Source organism: Ruditapes philippinarum, unplaced genomic scaffold, assembly GCF_026571515.1.
Source record: "Ruditapes philippinarum isolate M1 unplaced genomic scaffold, ASM2657151v2 ctg11116_1_1_1_1, whole genome shotgun sequence".
Taxonomy (NCBI): domain Eukaryota; kingdom Metazoa; phylum Mollusca; class Bivalvia; order Venerida; family Veneridae; genus Ruditapes; species Ruditapes philippinarum.
The window spans coordinates 19,505-39,023 of NW_026853739.1; the positions used below are offsets into that span (position 1 = coordinate 19,505).

A 19,519-nucleotide genomic window follows, 5' to 3' on the forward strand; every position below is an offset into this window, starting at 1 on the left:
CATTTGCCAAACATCAATTACATGTATTCATTTTTTATGTACATCTGTCCGTCCGTCATGCGAACCTTAAATTTCACCCTTAAAACTTACGACGCACTTAAATCTGTGAAAAATTGTTGACATATTACTATAACATGTACTAGCGGCAGGCTGTAAACTGTGCCAAATATACGGGAAAACGCCCCTGAGAGCATCCTAGAATAAAAATTTTTCTGGGGGAGCATGCCCCCGTACCCCCCTAGATTCTACCTAAAACCACTCAAATTGGCCGCACCAATCACAAAATCGTGACGACGGGCCTGTATTTAAAGGACTACTTAAGCACTTGGTTTCGGGATAAATCCCATTTGAGAGGTTTGTAGAACTCTTGAAAATTTAATTGAATGTTAAGTTTTTTTAACGAAGATTTCTTGATTATTCTTAAACCGACATTTTCTGATGTAAGTAATGTTTTTTTTAGTCAAATCGGAAAAATGACAGTTTAAGAATCAAGACAGTTACTACGTTAAAAAATGTTAACATTCAATCAAATCAAAATTTACCACGAAACCAATTAAGTGCCTATGCACTGGTCTGCACCACCATTTAGATATATAAGTCGTAGTGTCTGCCATACAGCAGGAATGATTGTTTATAATATTATATATTTTGGGGTACAGGTAGCAGTGGGGAGTGTTATTAATAAAAATATTTGGTTAGTGAGCTGAATCCCTACAGGCTTGCTTCAAGGGTTAATATTGCCAAGATATGTAACAGTGTGAAATGCATGTCCTGTTTTTAAATTTGAAACTGTCTGTGTTTATCGTCTGTTGATTCAATATCAAAATGCTTAAAATGAATAGGTAGCATTCTCACTAATTTGATCTGAACAGCAAGCACAAAAGTACAGATAATCAGACATGTGTGATTATAGGCTATTAAAATGTCATTATCACCTTCAACTTACAGAGTGTGATCTGTTATATTATATATAATATAATATTTCAACTTTTCATATATTTATCATATGTATAACATTTTCATGACTGTACATTCATCCTAAAATTTGAATGAGCTCCATGTTTTTATTTTCAATGATATGGATAAAAATTTGCATACTTGTAGATATTAATTTTGACTGTTGCAGCAATATTTTGAACTTTTCAGGATGCTATCAGACGAGGCATTGTGGGAATGGTGGGCAGGTAATTCAAGCATATTGCATTTTGTTACACAAAGAAGCCTTCTAGCCAATATGATTGTTTAAGCCTTAGTATGGGCTGTCCTTAAATTTTCAAGTATTGATGCATAGATCCCTGACCTGTCTTTTTCTAATTATCAGATTGGTGGATACAATAAGAATTTCACCGCAAAATATTTGTTAACAAAAGAGCACATGTCTTTGTTTGTTGTTAAATCAATTGTTATCCAAATGAAAGATCAGAGTAGGGATGATGGATCTATCCATCTAGTAAAAATTTGAGAGTAGCAAGCAGCAAAGCATTTTATCTCATTGATGTTGGTTTTGCAAAATGAGACAGCAGTAAGATTTGTAGTGCAGTTCTCATTTTATTGGCCAACGAAGACTTATACAGACACAGCAAAAATAAACAGTAAAATAATGTTCAGAAAATAGTTTTCTGTCATATAATATTTTGTTACTGTTATAACATTTCCTCGTTAATTAGAAATATGAGCTATAAACAAGATACAGTAGCCTCAGCATCAGACATTTAACAGAAAATAATAAATTAGAAGCTCATATGTGGAGATAAGATTACAAGTGGCAAAAACTTATATGAGCCGCGCCATGAAAAAACCAACATTATGCGTTTGCGACCAGCATGGATCCAGACCAGCCTGCGCATCCTAGCAGTCTGATCAGGATCCATGCTGTTTGCTTACAAACCCTATAACAAGTAGAGAAACTGATAGCGAACAGCATCGATCCTGGTCTTGATCCATGCTTGTCGCAAACACATCACGTTGGTTTTTTTATGGCGTGGCTCATATATACCATAGGCTGCAGGGGGTGACTGTATCTATCTATGCCACTGCCCAGTAGTGTAGACCAAGATAAGCTGGCATAATTCATGCTGTCTCATCATGGTCTGCAATGTTTGCTTTTAAGTCAGTACATATAATTTGAAATTTTCCATAAAACTGATTAATGGTTTTGTTCATATAGACAGATAGACAAGTCCACATTATGACATAAGATACGCTGTATTTACATGTAGCCTGGTATGGGACATTATTTTTGGTTAAATTATAAAAAGATTTTTGACAGGTTATATTGCCCAGTATAAATGGTTGTTAGCTTACAAGACATTATCTGTTATATAACCATTTATACACAACATTATCTGTTATATAACCATTTATACACAACCATATAACCTGTTAAAAAGTCTTTGATATGCAATATTGATTGAATATTTATTTATTTCTTTGATGAAAAATATCAATTTTATTCATTTTAATGCAGAGTATAATATAAAAATTACTACAGGTATTGTCCAATGAAAATTGATATTACAAACATGCAGCATTAAATAATGATTCAAAAGTACTGCTGCTTTTATTTGTCACCTGTCATGTTTTAAATTTGTTGTAATTTTTTTTTCAGGACACCTTTAGTAAGAATCAACAAAATCAGTGATGAAACAGGTATGGATAATATACAATTGATTGGATCATTCAATGATAGATTAATATGTTCTTGGATTTTCTAAACATATTTATGATACTATTTTAATTATTTTCATCTGGCAGGTAAAAATTTACATAATATACATTGTAGATAGATACAGTTTTTGTGAGGGAGAAATCAATAATATTTTTAACTAAAATTACAGGTTGTGAAATTTTAGCAAAAGCTGAGTTTTGTAATGGAGGTGGATCAGTAAAGGACAGGGCTGCTTACTTTCTTATTAAAGATGCTCTGGAAAAAGGTTGGTATATTTGAATACATAGAGGATTAATGATATTACTTTGTTTTAAATTAGTATGACATACATTTCACCGGGAAGTGTGAAAATTAAAATTTTCAAGATCATGTAGCACAAGTAAAAATGTTGATATTTTCTTACTTTGATGTGAAATATACAGTTTATTTCCTATTCACTAACAAAGAAAAACCAACAACAAAACAAAACTTGTTAAAAATGCCTAATATAAACTATTTTTATGAGAGAGCGGAGAAACAAATTCACACAAAAAAGAATGACCTCCAACAGCTACCTGAATGATGCCCAAACAAAAAAGTATTTTAGTTTTCATTAGGAAAGGGAATATCTATAACTGAAAGGAAACAAGAAATCACGGCTTTAATTACGTACATTTTACACAGACATTTAATGCTAAGCTCCGGTGAGTTATCGATCAAAGTACCGTTATAGGGTGCACAACATGATATTTAAGCGTTTGTATAATGGTTAACCGGGAGTTTCCACTCCATAAAATTTAAGCTAATAGAAGAAATAAATTCTGTTTTCTCTGATGGTTTTATACTTTCATGTTTTCACCTGCTTATTATTGTTAAAAGGACAGTTAGGTCCAGGGGGAACAGTGGTTGAAGGCACTGCTGGTAACACTGGTATCGGACTGGCACACATGTGTCTGGCAATGGGGTACAAGTGTGTCATCTATATGCCTGATAACCAGTCTAAGGTAACTTGTATATTTGTTGTAGAAAGTAAAGAAAAAACAGTTTGCAGTTTTATAAGTTTGTTATATAGTTGTTGATGGACAATATACTAGGGAATATAGATTTTCATAATAACATAATAAAATTTTTGATTGATTTCTGAGTATTTTTTCTTTAATTTTCTTTTGCATAATTGTCTCTTTTAAGTGCCCCAGTTGATTTATGTAATGATTTATGTAATAAATTCAAACTTAATTTATATAGACTTTTGGACCTCAGTTGAGTTCCTTTAACAGTGTTTCATTACCTCATTCCTAATGTCAATTTATTGAATACATATGAACAGCCTCTATGCTTTGCAAATATATAAGTAATTTAATCTCAATGAAAGAGAATCCTTGCTGTATTTGTATTGTGAAAATTTCATAGTTGTTTCCCTTTGCAAGTTAAATTAGTAATAAACTTTTCAGGAATGTTGATCATCATGCTAAGTTGTGCATCTGTGGTTTTTGTTTGTGGATTAATTAAGTTTTGTCAGAGTTATAATAACTTATTGCTCTTAACTTATTAAAAATTATTTAGAAATGTTAGTCAGCATGTGGAGTGTGGCGGCATCCGTGGCCTATGGACACATTTCTAGTTTGACTTGACAGGACTGGAAATAATTTTCTGAGATTTATATACTACATGTATTTGATGTAGGACTGGACCAAAAACTTGTGTGAAACTTTTCAGATAATTCCTTCTCTCTGTTTTTCCAGGGTAATAATTTCTTTGTGCAGAATTACCCAGAAATGAAAAGTGTTGCTTTTTCCCTGGAATCGGGGTAAGAATCACACAAAAAGAAGTTGATTTTCAATTTAATTCTGCACATATTTCTTAATTATTTTTTGCAGGTTCTTCATTTAAGTACTTCACCATCGTCAGATACCCACGGCCAAACCATTAACATTTATCATGTTATGTTACATGTTAATCAACCGTGGGTATGCGACAATGGATCTATGAAAGAATTTCAAATCATACGTGTTTAGACTTTTTGATCTTATATGCTCTAGACCACTGAGCCAAAGAATCAAGTTCCTTGATGCAGTAAACTGTTGTCAGAGGTTGCACTTATTATGGATGTAGGTGTGCAATTGACCATAACAATAATTATATATTATATTATATTATATATTATATATTTTTTGCAGGAGAAGATTGATATGTTAAAGACTTTAGGAGCAGACGTCAGACCTTGTCCTGTAAAACCATTCACTGACGAGATGAACTATAATCACCAGGTGAGATAATTATCTCCTCAAAATTAAAGAGATATACACTGGCATATCTAGATATGGTCATGTAGAATTGTTTATAAACTCTTTGTTGCAAGTTTTGTTTGTAAGCATCAACATACTGACTATATTGCTATACTGCATGCATTTTGAATAGAAAAATAATCCAGAATCTGATGGGAGTATGCCTTTAAGTTGTAAAAAAAAGTTTATTTAAATAATCATATAATAGCTCCTTATTTTTCAATGAAAAGCCAAGAAAAGCCAAATTAGTAAACCAGAGTTAAGATCATTTTCAGACTAAGCTATATACAGTTCCTGCAGGATATGATAGCCAAAAATGTTTATCTTATTTTTATTTTTCCTGTGTATTAAATAGGCAAAAAGGTATGCAGATACTTTAGAGAATGCTGTTTGGACCAATCAGTTTGATAACACAGCTAACAGAAGGGCACATATTGAAACAACAGGACCAGAAATATGGCAAGAAACAAGTATATTACATAGTTTTGTTTTCTAATTTTTCTGTCTGTGTATCACTGTATGTATACATTGTACTGCTCTTCTATTTCAGTGAATTAATGTGCAGACATCAGCCGTTCAAACTGTACAGCAAGTTTAAATGATTTATGCGTTTAAATAGGCATTTACTAGCAGAAATTAAAAATACAATCATGTCTATATTATTGTTGTCATTTAATACAATATTTTTTATACAGTCTGTTGATGTTATGGCGTTAAAGAACTGCATTTTAACTTTAATGAGCTAAATTATTGAATTTAATATGCTCTGGTTTGAACGTTGAATTGTTCATTTATATTCTCAATTTGTTGGTAACCAGTATCAGAATGCTATGGTTAATCAGCCATCAGTTTAGAGCCCGGCCAGACAATTATATGCAGGCTAGCCTGGTTCCCTACTAGTAGTATACACAATTTATTATTACCGCTCACCATTGAATTTCACAATTTATTTGGCCAGGAATTTGTTTTACCATTGCTCTGACTTCAAGTCGTGTACTTTAAATGTTTGTTTGTATACAGAAATTTTGAATTTATTATGACAGGGGGAAATACACATAAAATTCAACTGAAATCACATTTGTCGCTCAAACTTTGAGGGCCTTTGCAAAATTGTTCAGTAGCCAACCAAGGTTGAGAGTTTTCCAGCTTACATCAGTTGAATTATAGATACATCTACATAATTGTTTATTAGTGTGTCGGAAACATCATTTCTTCTAAATACAAACTTGTGTTTTTCAGAAGAGAATTAACAGTACATTGTGTTTATATATATATATTATCCATATTGTTATTGGTTACATTCAAATAGGCAAACAATTTCCAAACTTGTTAAACCATGTTTAAAATATATGAATATGTTTATTACGAGATAAATATTATTTAAAACAATGATTTCATAGAAGATAAACTATTAATTATGCTTAGTGGATGACATAAAGTTAGTAAAGAAGAATTAATATTTTATCTTACATTGTAGATGGTAAAGTTAATGCAGTAGTCTTTGGAACTGGGACAGGGGGAACACTTGCAGGTAATTTTGATTTTTATATTTACTTAATAGTAAATTACATGTAGTAAGTATTTAGATTTATAAAAATAGGATTACTTAATAGTAAAATACATGTAGTAAGTATTTAGATTTATAAAAATAGGATCTATAATTTGAGAATTTTGTCACTCTAACAAATATTTGTGTAGGGATCCAGTGACTTTGTGGCAAAGTGGAAATCACTTGCCCCTTACTATGGTGGGTTTAAATCCCATCATGTTCTTTCATTTGAGGAATCGATCCAACTAGCTTACATAAGGTTAGTGGTTATACTGAAGTGCATACTTGCTCTTGAAATAATGCAAAAAGTGGCATCCGAGTTCTTCCTCCAGCCACTTCATGACCTAAACTGTTGTTGTGACTTAAAATCTTACGAAACAAACAAAATATTAGGGCCCCTAACAACCTTACTGTTAAGGTTACAGACCTTTGAAAATTATCCCCTCGCCATTTAGAATACAAATCAGGATATGAATTCAGGTATACGTAGGATATTTTCTTGTCAGGATGTTGTCCAGCTTGACAGTCAGTGGTTTTTCTTCAGCCCTAAATAATGCAAAGACAGGCACCTGATATCTTCCTCCATCTGTAAAATTGGAAAGTTGCTATGTGACCATTACAGTATTGCTGTAACTAAATAGTATTTAAAGAGTTTGGTTATTTTTATTTAAATTCTATGTCAGAATTTTAATTTTGATGTCTTGTTGTGTTTTAACATCTGAATCCGGTAAGTACATGATGTGACACATAAAACTTCACTTTGTATCATCTGTACTATCTGATAATGGTGTTTGCAAATCAGTCAATATTAATTTTGAAATTTTCCCTATAAACAATAAATGGTCCTGTCCAGATTGAAAGATGAAAATGTCCATTTAAGATATTTTTTGCTTGGCAAGGGTTAAAAGTTTCTCACCTTAATGGACTTAATAGCTGGAAATTTGCTTTACAGTGTTTGTGTGATGCAATTCAAGTAATGTATATGTTACTTTTTACAGGGACAGGTATCTACCTAAAAGACAAGAACCCCAAAATACAAGTTGTTTGTGCAGATCCCCAGGTATGATTTTAAAGATGTTTATAATAATGATAAAGTTTTGAAATTATTATACATTAATTGAGGGAATGTTAGGTCAGAACTTTTCAGCATAGTTTTCAATTAAAGTGACATTAGTTTTCAATTAAAGTGACATTATGCTCATATTTTTTTCTGTCAAGTTGAGTTGAATTATTATCTTCAAGAGATTGACAATGATAATGGTGATTGACCAGTAATTGATAATAAGATATTTTGGATTTGCGACCAGCATGGATCCAGACCAGCCTGCTCATCCGCGCAGTCTGATCAGGATCCATGCTGTTCGCTATCAGTTTCTCTACTTTTTATAGGGTTTGTAAGCGAACAGCATGGATCCTGATAAGACTGCACGGATGCGCAGGCTGGTCTGGATCCATGCTGGTTGCAAACGCATTACGTTGGTTTTGTTGTGACCCATCTCATATAATGTTAAAGCAACCATCTGTACCTTTAACAGAGAAAATTAATTGTGCACATCTGTAATTTATATAATTGAAGCATTTACTTGTGTATTTTAGTTTATCTTGAGTAGCTTCCCTTTAATAGTAAAAGTTGTGTTTGTGTTTTACTAAAGGGACAAGCAAGAATTGGGTAGACTTTGCTTATCACTTTTAAAAAATTCAATTATTGAAAGTATTTCTTTATTGTTGATTATTTTTGAAATATGTAATCCAATCAGCACATCTTCACAATGAAAAAATAAGCATAATGTCACTATAAATCTTAACCTACCCTCCATATATAAACTGACATTTTCTTACGAGTTGTCCTGTGTATGTCACTTGTTGTAATACATATATGAATAAACTTATAGGCATTTTTAACTGGAGGCTCAAATAATTTAAGGGGTGTCCATGTAGTGAAAGACATTGACTTCAAACAACTTGCCCCTCGTTGTTGTGGGTTAGAATCCCATCAGGAACCCTGGTTTCTTTCATGAGAGGAAGCTATCAAGGTAGCTTACGAAACATCGGTGGTGCTACTCAGGTGTCTCAAAAAATGTTCAGAGGGGCACCTGACATCTTCCTTCACCTGTTTAGCTGAAAAATCACCATATGATCTCAATTATGTTGTTGCGACCAAAAAAGATATAAAAAAATTAAGCAATACATAAGACCTTGATTGACTTTACTTTTTTTTCCAGGGAAGTGTCTTATATAATTGGTTTAAGAATGGTCAGTTAGAAAGAACAGATGGTAGCTCAATAACTGAGGGAATAGGTCAAGGTCGTGTCACAGAGAACATGAAAGGAGCACCTGTTGATGATGCAATGTGTATACTGGATAAAGATGCTGTAGAAATGGTATAATAGTGCTGGCGTCTTTGAAGCCAAGATCATATTTTGACCATGCTTATTAAAGGAACTCTACAAAGTTCCATGCAAAGACCTAAAAAACTTGAAATTTGAATTTTCTTTATGGATCAGCTGGGGCACATTAAGCAGGAAGATAATTAAGAAATATATTCAGAAATAAAAATAAAATTGTATTTTGAGCTAATCTTTTGAGTTGCAACCTCTTTTCAATTTGGGTAATTTTTAAGGCCAATCACAATTAGAATAATTATTGTGAAAAAAACAACGGAGTGAGTGAAAGTTTTGAAATTTTGCACACAAGTTATTGGTCTAGATCAACGTCAAATGAAACTTATATCTCAAAAAATTATTTCCAGTCCCCTTGTGTCAACTCCTCAGTGGAGTCCCTTTAAAAAGTGTCTGCATTATTATAATGCCTAAAATTTTGAAGGCCAAAGTTTCAAAATTCAAGAAATTTCAGCATAACTTAGTTCATCATAATCATAATACAATGTATATACATAGATTTCCTCCATTTTCTGACATAATCCACAGGGAAGAGCTTTTTTACATCTTAAAATCTTCAAACTTCAAGAAATATGCCCTTTTAACCTTTTTTGGGCACACATTTTGTTTATTACCATAATATTGGTTTAATGTCTATGACTTTTCAGACATTCCGATTGTTAGATGAAGAGGGATTTTTTGTTGGTGCATCTTCAGGTTTGAACATCTCCGCAGCCTACCAGCTTGCCAAACAGATGGGTCCAGGACATACAATAGCAACATGTTTGTGTGACACTGGACAGGTATGATACTTATATATTTATTTCTTTGTAAAAGTTTACAAAAGCGGACTTTGTGACCAGTATCCATTTTTTAAATTGATTAGTTATTTTGATGTTGCATAGAGCTTGCATGGTCAGTTAGTCCCACTGTATGGATATGAGTTTGTGACGGTATTTAAAGGAAAATGCCTTAAGATTCATGCTGATTTTTATGAAAATTTTGAAAATGTATTAAACAGTGAAATATTGTGAATTGGAAAAAGAAAGTATTTTACACATTGTAAATGACAATGACGGCTTAATCCACATTCGTTACCAAAAAGAGGTCAAAATATGCAAAAATAGCCCTTTATGGTGATAGACTGTACAAAATCATTCATTAAATGCACATAAGATGTAAATTATAAGTAGAATCTTCATTCTGCAATCTTTTTACTTTTCTTAAAATCTTAGTACATTCTGCTGAAGTTTAATTTTCTTGAAATATTTTGACTCATCTGGAGGCATGTAGCTTTAAGTTAGTTTAAAACTAATTTAGCTTTAAGTTAGTCTAACACTCATTTAGGAGTGTTATTAAAATCAATATTACCACTTTCTCATAGATGACTCTTCAATTAGCGATAAAGAGTGGTCAGTTCTGTCAACAATACATACTTTGATATACACTTGGTAGATTGATTTCAGGCAAATACATGTAGTTATGGAAAAATACCAAGCCCTGGAAAAAAACACCAATCCCGGAAAAAATACCAAGCCTTGGAATAATTTTCTTCTGCCACAGCAAAATATGTGTGTCAGGAATGTTACAAAATTAATCATCCTGAGTGTAGTAGTACTGTAATGTCAAACACATACTGATCATGGAAAAAATACACCACAGAAAGTTTTATGTTTCATTTATGGTATGTCAACCTGACAATGTGAGACCATTGGTTCAACAAATATTAATTGGTGTACATAAATATTTCATATAGAAAATGACTGTGTGCTGGAACAGCCTCAGATACCATAAAATTCCTATAAAACGCCCCCGGGGGCTAAACATTTTCAAAAAGGGGCCTATTATTTCAATACATTTTTCCTAAATCAAAAAATCACTGTAAATACATTTTGTGTTAGCAAGTGTTGGTAATAACATTAAAAAGTGTTACGGTTTTAATGTTCATATCAACATATTTGTGTTTACTATAAAATAAAATGGATTCTGAATGATTTGAATAATATTATGTATTTAATTATGAGTTCAGCACAGATGAGTAGATTCTTTTCCTTATCAAAAGGCCTGGGGGGCCTTTATTAGGGGAGGGGCATTTATTAGGAATTTTACGGTAGCTGAAATGAAATGATGTCATGGCAGTTATACCTTCAATCAGTCATATTATAAAAATACCTCAATGTACCACTTTTGATTGAAGTAAGATACAGTGTATTGGGGATTATTGAAGGTTGCCAATAATTAAAATATTTGTGACCATTCAATGTTAAATTTATAATAGGAGACAAGGCAAGGCCTCGGTGTCAAAAATAGAATATGAATGTTCTCCACTATCACAAATTGAATAATAATTATATTTTTTAAGATGCAATTATTGTGCCCACTGTATGGCTAGACACATTGTCTTTAGTTTATGAAATAATACAAATGAACATCATTTAGCCAGTTTCTATGTATGCAGAACTTACATGTATACTGCTGTATAAGTACTTATTTGTGCGAGCTTAAAATTCTGTGGTCTTTGATAAAACAAGGTGACTTAAATGTCTATGTACTTTATTTCTGCAGCCCTTTTCAACCTCACATTACCCTCTTTGATTTCCATGTTTCTATGGTTACCTACTTCATGATTTTCATACATTTATATGACAGTTTGGCGACTTGCAGTTTCAAAGTAAACTGCTGATAAATATAGTGAATTGTCATCGTAGTATCAATTTCTTATTTATTCTCCCTTAACACCATTGTGAAGAAGTTGCTTCTTACTTGTGAAGTAAGTGAGAAAGTTGCAACAATGGAGTTTATCACATTATTAATTTGAACCTCTGCAAACAATAATCTATGATCTCTCACTGGATGGATAATTGAGCTCAAATTTAGAACATTGTCCCTGCAAACATTTGCCTCCTGATTTTGCTGTGGTGGACAGTGTCTTCTCATATGTTTTGTAAGGGCAAACATCCCCCACCACTCCCTTCCAAATGAATTGGGAGGACATAAAACATTTATATATATATACACAGTGTCTTTTCTAGGATTCGAAAAACGGGGAATTTATATAGAAAAGTGAGATTTTATTACTCTTGTTGATCTTTTTCCTTCTTTTTCTTTGTAAATTTTTCCCCCAGCCTCTGAAAAAATTTGGGGAGGGGGGAGGGGAATTTTCAACAATATGAGTGAATCCCCTCATCCCCCTTCCTAGAATAGTGACACTGTATACATGTATTAAGTTATCATTTTTAGGAATGCCGTTTCATGGAAATATACCAAAAAAAATTGTAAGAGTTTATGGGACATTACCGGTACTACAACAATCATTATAAATGCATACAAATTCCTTGTTCCTCAAGAATATAAATAGTCTGTAACTGTTAACTCCCCTGATCAGTACAGTAGCGTTACAGCTTTACCTAGTTACCAGGACCCCAGGTTAAAGGAACAAGAAGCTTTGAATTTAGTTCATTCAGACTTATTTTCCCCTGAAAATGGTTGCTTGAGTGCAAACTAAAAATATTACTGATTGATTTTTCATAATTCTTAAATCATCTTCATCCTTTGATTGTATTTTGTAAATTGAAATCTCTTAAAATTAGAATTTGAATTTCAAAGCTAGGCTAATGAAATATATAAAATAAGGGGGATAAGGGTTCTGAAGCTGTATTTGATTTTATGATTGTATTTTATAGGATTTTGAGTGAAAATATTTAGTTAAAACATATTTTATTTATCAAATTTACAAACATGTATCAATTTACATCACACTATTGAAAATTTTATGGATTGGAAAACAAGCATAACACTTATATTTATTCCTTTTGTCTTTATTATTTCACTTTATACAATCAATCCACATTTATATGATGATTCATTTTACATTTCAATATTGATCTAAATTAACAAAATTTCCTATAATATTATTTCACAATAAGTTTTTTTTTAAAATTTGGTATAGTTAACTCATGGCATGGTTAAATTGGAATGTTTCATAGAAAATTTCCTACAACCTTCTAAAACATTAAAACTTTCCCAACAAATACATTAAAGTACCTGTAAGATTAAGGTGAAGGTTAAAGTAAACAAGTAATGGAAAGTTGAATTGACCGATATAAAAAAAATTTCCAATCAACTTTGAAACGTAAAAGAATTTTTTTGCAGCACTCCTGCTTGGAATGCGAAAATTATATTAACACTTGTTTGGGGGGATAGGGGGGCTTGTTAGGATATTATGAAATTCTAAATGGAAGTCTAGGTTTGGTAATTGATTTCTCTTAGTTTAAGTGAAGCTGCACTTGTTTTTTTTTCAGTCAGTACATATACTTTTTTCCTCATTTGTAGTGTTTTCATTTATTGTCAAATATCTTTGATATTGTACACTGTAGTGTTGTAAGTTGAAGAATTTTCTACTGTTTTAGGCTTTGAATGTTTGCAAAAGGTGTTGTGTTTAAATAGTTATGGTCAATATCAATTGTGAAATGGTCAAACCTACAGTCCTTGTAACTAGGAGCCTCCATCATCTAATTGAATAGACATTGAATCACTTATATGAACCTGTTAGTGTTTTGGGTTATATTCCTTCAAGGGACCAGGAAGTCTTCCTTGTGAAGAAGTGACCTTGCTAGTCTATGGTTGTATGATTTTATTGCTCACCATTTCCTGGATTACTGAAATAATGGGCATTCCACTATCAAACAAGGTCATTTCAGTATGATGCATTACATAAATTTCAACCCTTTTTGTCCTGCTGTGAATTTGAATTTCCAGCCAATTAACAGCAGGCAAATGTTGCACCTAAAAGTTAAAGGAAAATGCTTGTTTGGAGCAAAACCTCTACATGCATGGTAACAATGTTCACCACGCTGAGGCTGTTTGTAGTGTGCAAATTTCAGGATTCTGCGACAAAGGTCAAGGTCACACTTATCTGTCAAAGGTCAAATTGAAATATGAAAATGTGTGTATGGACACTTTAGTATTTATGAATCAAGGGATTATATCAGAAATGTTCACAATCATGAGACAATGTATTTTCAGGATAATTCAGATTAATATTATGTAAGGTCAAGGTCACCAGGTATAATTGAAAGAGCATATCTTCTTCATGCATGGAGGGATCTTGGTATTACTTGAAAGAAATGTTCACCATTATGAGATATAGCATCACACAAATTAAGCAGGACTTAAGGTCAAAGGTCAAGGTCACAGTATGAATCTCAGAGGAAAATGAATATCCATAGTTAAACTTCTGCATCATAAATGGATTAATATTTAACTTGGGACAAATGTTAAACATAATGAGAGGCATCATGTTACGTAAAATCAGTTTCATTAGCCCCCCTTGAAGATGGAGATCACATGAAAAGGTCCAAGGTCAGATAAAATAAAAATATGAGTACTGATCATAATAAATTGTGGGAATTTAACATAAATGTTCACTTTTATGAGACTGAGTTTTTATGATGGGCATATTTTGTGACATATTGACACTCTTGTTCAATGAATATCAGTCATCAACCCTTTTTCACCGAACTTATTTTATAAAACTGTAAAGCTGAAATTACATCTTTTAATGCCTGCTTTAATTGCTCTAAAAAGTAAATTGTGTAATAAAATTTTTATTCCACTTTTTTTTCCAGAGATACTACGCAAAGCTGTTTAGCAAACAAGTTTTAACAGAAAAAGGTAACATTTTTAGTTACATTGTTATGTCCACCAAAATTAAAAGGAACTATGTTTTTTATAATTTTTTGGAGTTAAGAGACATACATGGGACTCAAACTCTTAACCACTGACTTTATAGCAAATAAACACATGGCTTTTAACAACTGATCTCTTCATTTAGTCATGATTATTTGGTATTAATGATCATGTCAATATGAGAGTTTATAGGAAATAGGTCTTGAAATCTTCCTGGAAATCTTATGTATATTAAGTTGACTGTGCCAATAATGTATTTCTGAATGAAAAAATTTGGTGAGTTAATGTTCTTTGGCCAACTTTTGAAAACCAAGAATACGCCACTATTATCTGTTTTAAGCCATACAGAAATTCATTTAAATGAGGTAAAACATTTGTATTGTTTGCAGCTCAATTCTTGTAATTTGATACTGAAATCCCTTAAATACTTTAAAATGGATTATTCCATTTTCATAACTGGACAAGTCTATTATATAAATTAATCAGTTTAAGCATTATAATCAACTAATTTATATGAAATTGCGGTTTTTTGATTTACTACTATTAGATAAAGGCCTGAAAAGATCCTAAAATCGGATCATTGGAATAGATACTTGACAGTGAGGGGGTAATTTTGTATGGTGCCATTCTTTTCAACAGCCAAAATTGAAACTGTTTTATACAAGAGCTATTTGTCCTATGTTTATATTTACTTGAAATTCCTCCCCACCGTTCTATTTCATTTGAAAATAATCTCTACACATTAATTACATGAAACTTAGTCACCATTAAATTGGAAACAAACAGAATAATTCAATACATAAAAACTGGATACAATTTCCATGTACAAGTACCAATATCAGTTTGTCAATAATTTAAGTAAGCCAAGTTATAGTGTGTGTTAATTTGTTTGTGGGCAAGTAGATAATTAGATATTCTATGAGGGATGAACCTTGATAATGTTCTAGGATTGATAGAGGCTTGGGGAATTTTTAGCTCGACTTTTCTATGAAAAGGGGAGCTATCCTACTCGCCCCGGCGTCGGCGTCGGCGTTAGCGTTAGCGTTGGCGTCACACCTTGGTTTAGTTTTTCGTACCACCCCACTTTATTTCAGAAGTATTACAAGTATGGCTTTGAAACTTACCATACTTGTTCACCATCATAACCTCCATCTACAGACAAGAGTACATAACTCTGTCAAGGTTTTTGACAGAATTATGGCCCTTTTTTGACTTAGAAAGTGTATTGAGCTTGGTTAAGTTTTTTGTACCACCTCACTTTATTTCAAAACCATTGGAGGTATTGCTTTGAAACTGACCATACTTGTTTACCATCACGACCTTCATCAACAGACAAGAGGACATAACTCTGTCAAGGTTTTTGACAGAATTATGCCCCTTTTTGACTTAGAAAATACATTGAATATGGGTAAAATCCACTTATTGCCTTAACCCTTTGAGATATTGCTTTGAAACTTTTAATGCTATTTCACATCATTACCTCCATCTGTACGCAAGAGAAGGTAACTCTGTCAAGGATTTGTTTTAAAAATTAAGGCCTTTTATCGACTTAGAATCTTGGTTAAGTTTTTAGTACCAGTCCACTTTTTGACTGAACTGTTTGAGATATTAATTTGAAAGTTGGAATACTTGTTTACCATCATGGTCCCAAAACATGGGCAGGAGAAGGTAATTCTGTTAAGGATTTTATTTGAATTATGGCCCTTTTTGACTTAGAAACTCAGTTAAGATTTTCATTCTTGTCCACTTGTTGACTTAACCATTTGAGATATTACTTTGGAAGTTGGAGTTCTTATGTGCCATCATGAGACCTATCTGTAAGCAAGAGAAGATAACTCTGTGAAAATGTTTCTTGATTTGTACTTAGAAATTCCTAGTTAAAGTCTTGTGTGCCCTTAACTGTCAAAGTTTTGTTTTATAGGCAAGCACTAAAAAAGTCGAGCGCGCTGTCCTTCTGACAGCTCTTGTTTATGATCACATTTATTTTTGATCTGTAGAATTTATCATCTTTTTTATGTCAGTGTCTTAGATGTAGGCCACTAACAATGCCTACATTTATAACTTCATCTCTGCGGAATGTTGGACCGCTTACTTCTACAGAATCTTTGACCACTTTCTTATGACTAAGGAATCTAGGACCACTTACTTATGAATATTTCATTGCAATGATAATGTGCGGTGCTCTTCTGCGATTATTTTTATGTTCATGCAAAGATGTATTTTTCTTGCATATCAGACTGATGTTTCTGTTAGTTTCACCTGTTGAAAGAAAATAGTTAAAGAGTGTTATGACTTAAATTTCCATGGAAAATTGATCTATTAAGGTTAAAAGTTTAAAATACAATTTATTTTTGGTAGAATATGCAAGAAAAAATATCTGATATATGTTTGCGATACAAGGGACGGATATTTTGATCCAACGGCAATATGGTATATGACAGATATTATAATCTTATATATTCTTGTTTATATATTTCTTAAAATTATATGTGTTATATATGTTTAACAACTATATGTTTTAGATATACATATATTCATGATATGTATATATAGTTATGTCTCCCAAATTTGTTTGCAGACTTTTGTTTTTGCCTTCACCCTCTGTCCAACCGTCTATCAGTCTGTCTGCATTGAGCTTGTCTGCCCTTCACAAGTCAAACTACTGGTGGGATTTCAACCAAACTTTACAGAAGGGATCAGTACCATCCCTAGTTGTGCACATCAACGGCACAGGCAAGACATCTTAACCACTCCAGCATTAATGCTTCCTTATTTAGAACATGTTTATGAAATATATAAGTATAATTTCCTTTATTATTTTCAGGTTTGTTAGAGAATTTACCGGAAAGATACTGGAAGTACCTTCATTAACAACACATTGTTAGATTAGATTATTCTATACAAAGACAAGATTTTCTACCACATAATATCATAAACATTTTGCACCTATTTTGACATTTTTTAACAAATTTTGAAACTGTTTTATAAATGCTGAATTTTATTTCTCCATGAAATTTTAGATTCTTTTTATTCATTATTTTTAAATAATACTAACATTGATTTTCATTGGATGATTCTAAGGCATATATTATCTGAATACATTGGGTGCTTTAAAAATAATTAAAATTTTATTCTTATTATCAATGACAGCAGTATTATAAATAAGTTAAGAATTTAGACATTTGAAAGGATATCTGGCTGTTAGTAAAAAGTTGTTTGTTATATAACCCTTGTCTAGGTTGTATAACCAAACAAATATTAATACTGAGGCATATAACCTATCAGAAATCTGTATTTATGTTTTGTAATCTTAAAATACAACAAACATTTTCATGTAATTTGTACAATGCTACATATAAATATCTTTGTGACTGACTTGAAAATGCTTGAAAAATTTAGGCTGTATTTCTGACTGGTAATTCAGAAGTGTGATTTCTTCTGTACCTATGCAATCTTTATAATATACATGTAATTAATCAAATAAAGATTTTATAAGTTGAAAGAAATAAATAATCTTATCTTTTTTTATCTTTTTATATGTAAGCTAAAATAAATAGCTATAACAATTTCACAAATGAAATTAGACAAACTTGCACATTTAAGCAATCTTGCCATAAAACCTGGTTAACTGTTTTGAACCTGGAACCACTAGAAATGGACAAGTCAAAACTCAAGGATAGACAACTCCATGATACTAAATTAGGGGTGAAGATAAAATTATTAAAACTGGAAAATATACATTAAAGTTAAACTCTTAGTCTGGTTGCATCATCAAATTCTACCCATGCAACCAGTGCAGACCAAGATGAGCATGATAAGTCATCAAATTATGGTCTGCACTGTTTGCTTTTCAGTTTATACATATTTTGAAATTGTCCCTAAAATTGATAAATGGTTCTGTCCAGATTAAAAGATGGTCAAGTTCATTTGGTAAAGGCTAAAAATGAGTCGGAGACCTTGCAAAACTGACTTCTGTTTTAATGTCTATAGTGTTACAATATATTTGTTAAAGATAATTTTACATGCAACATATTTGTGATATTTTCTAATAGACCAGACTGCTGCCATTGTTATTGTTGTTTTGGTGATCTTTAATTTGAAATATAAGGTTACAATTGTTATTTATTAGGTGTTTTTTTTTTTCAAATTTTCTTTTTTTTGTACATTTAATAATGCAAAATAATATTATAAATAATTATATTATATGATATTGGTAGTTTATTGTGCCTTAAACCATTTTACACAAATTTGGTGTATTTCAGGTACCAGTTTTGAGGTACATATCCAATTTCTGTATATTGTAAAAAAAAATTATGCAATTGATGCCTTGTCCAGTATAAGGTTATTAAGAGCCTTGATTAATCTACTTAATTAAATCTACTAATTTAATTAAAATTGCAATGAATTGTTACAAATATTTTTTAACTATATGATTCTAATGTGTGTAATGTAAAATAATTGATCATAATAAGCGTGTCATAACTAAATGAATTTTCTATATACTGATATTATGTACATCTAATATAATTAAATTGTATGACTGTAAAATTTTGATTTGCAAGCATCACAATTAAGATATTTTCCTAGTATATTCTGCAAGAATTGTTAGGGGACCTTTCATGCACACAGATAGCCCCTCAAAGATAAGACAATATTTAAGTTATAGTTAATAATTATATCATAACCAACAAACACATGTGATATTATATATTATAATTATATGCAAATGTATTTCCAATAAAATTATTAAAGAAATGTTTGACTTGTCTTCACTCCACTTGTGTTTTATTTATTTCACATGTATAAATCTTATATTGTGATACATTTAAGACAGTACTTTATTGTCTGAAATTACAATTTAAAATTTACAAAATAGCTTTGAACATATAAATGCATTCTTGAATGAACCCATCATTGGATATCCACGTATATACCCTTAACATTTATCAATTACATGTTAATCAACCGTTGG

The 19,519-nt window shown here is 31.6% G+C and overlaps 1 protein-coding gene across 1 annotated transcript; it reads left to right on the forward strand.

The window, feature by feature from the left end:
* The first annotated feature begins 1,109 nt into the window (after positions 1-1,109).
* LOC132737677 (uncharacterized) lies at positions 1,110-18,671 on the forward strand. Its single transcript, XM_060725012.1, has 12 exons — positions 1,110-1,184; positions 2,609-2,649; positions 2,838-2,933; positions 3,527-3,651; positions 4,825-4,914; positions 5,288-5,402; positions 6,410-6,463; positions 7,480-7,541; positions 8,704-8,862; positions 9,528-9,662; positions 14,487-14,532; positions 17,372-18,671. The coding sequence occupies exons 1-12, from the start codon at positions 1,174-1,176 to the stop codon at positions 17,416-17,418; spliced, it is 981 nt and encodes a 326-aa protein (XP_060580995.1). The 5' UTR covers positions 1,110-1,173; the 3' UTR covers positions 17,419-18,671.
* Positions 18,672-19,519: the final 848 nt, after the last annotated feature.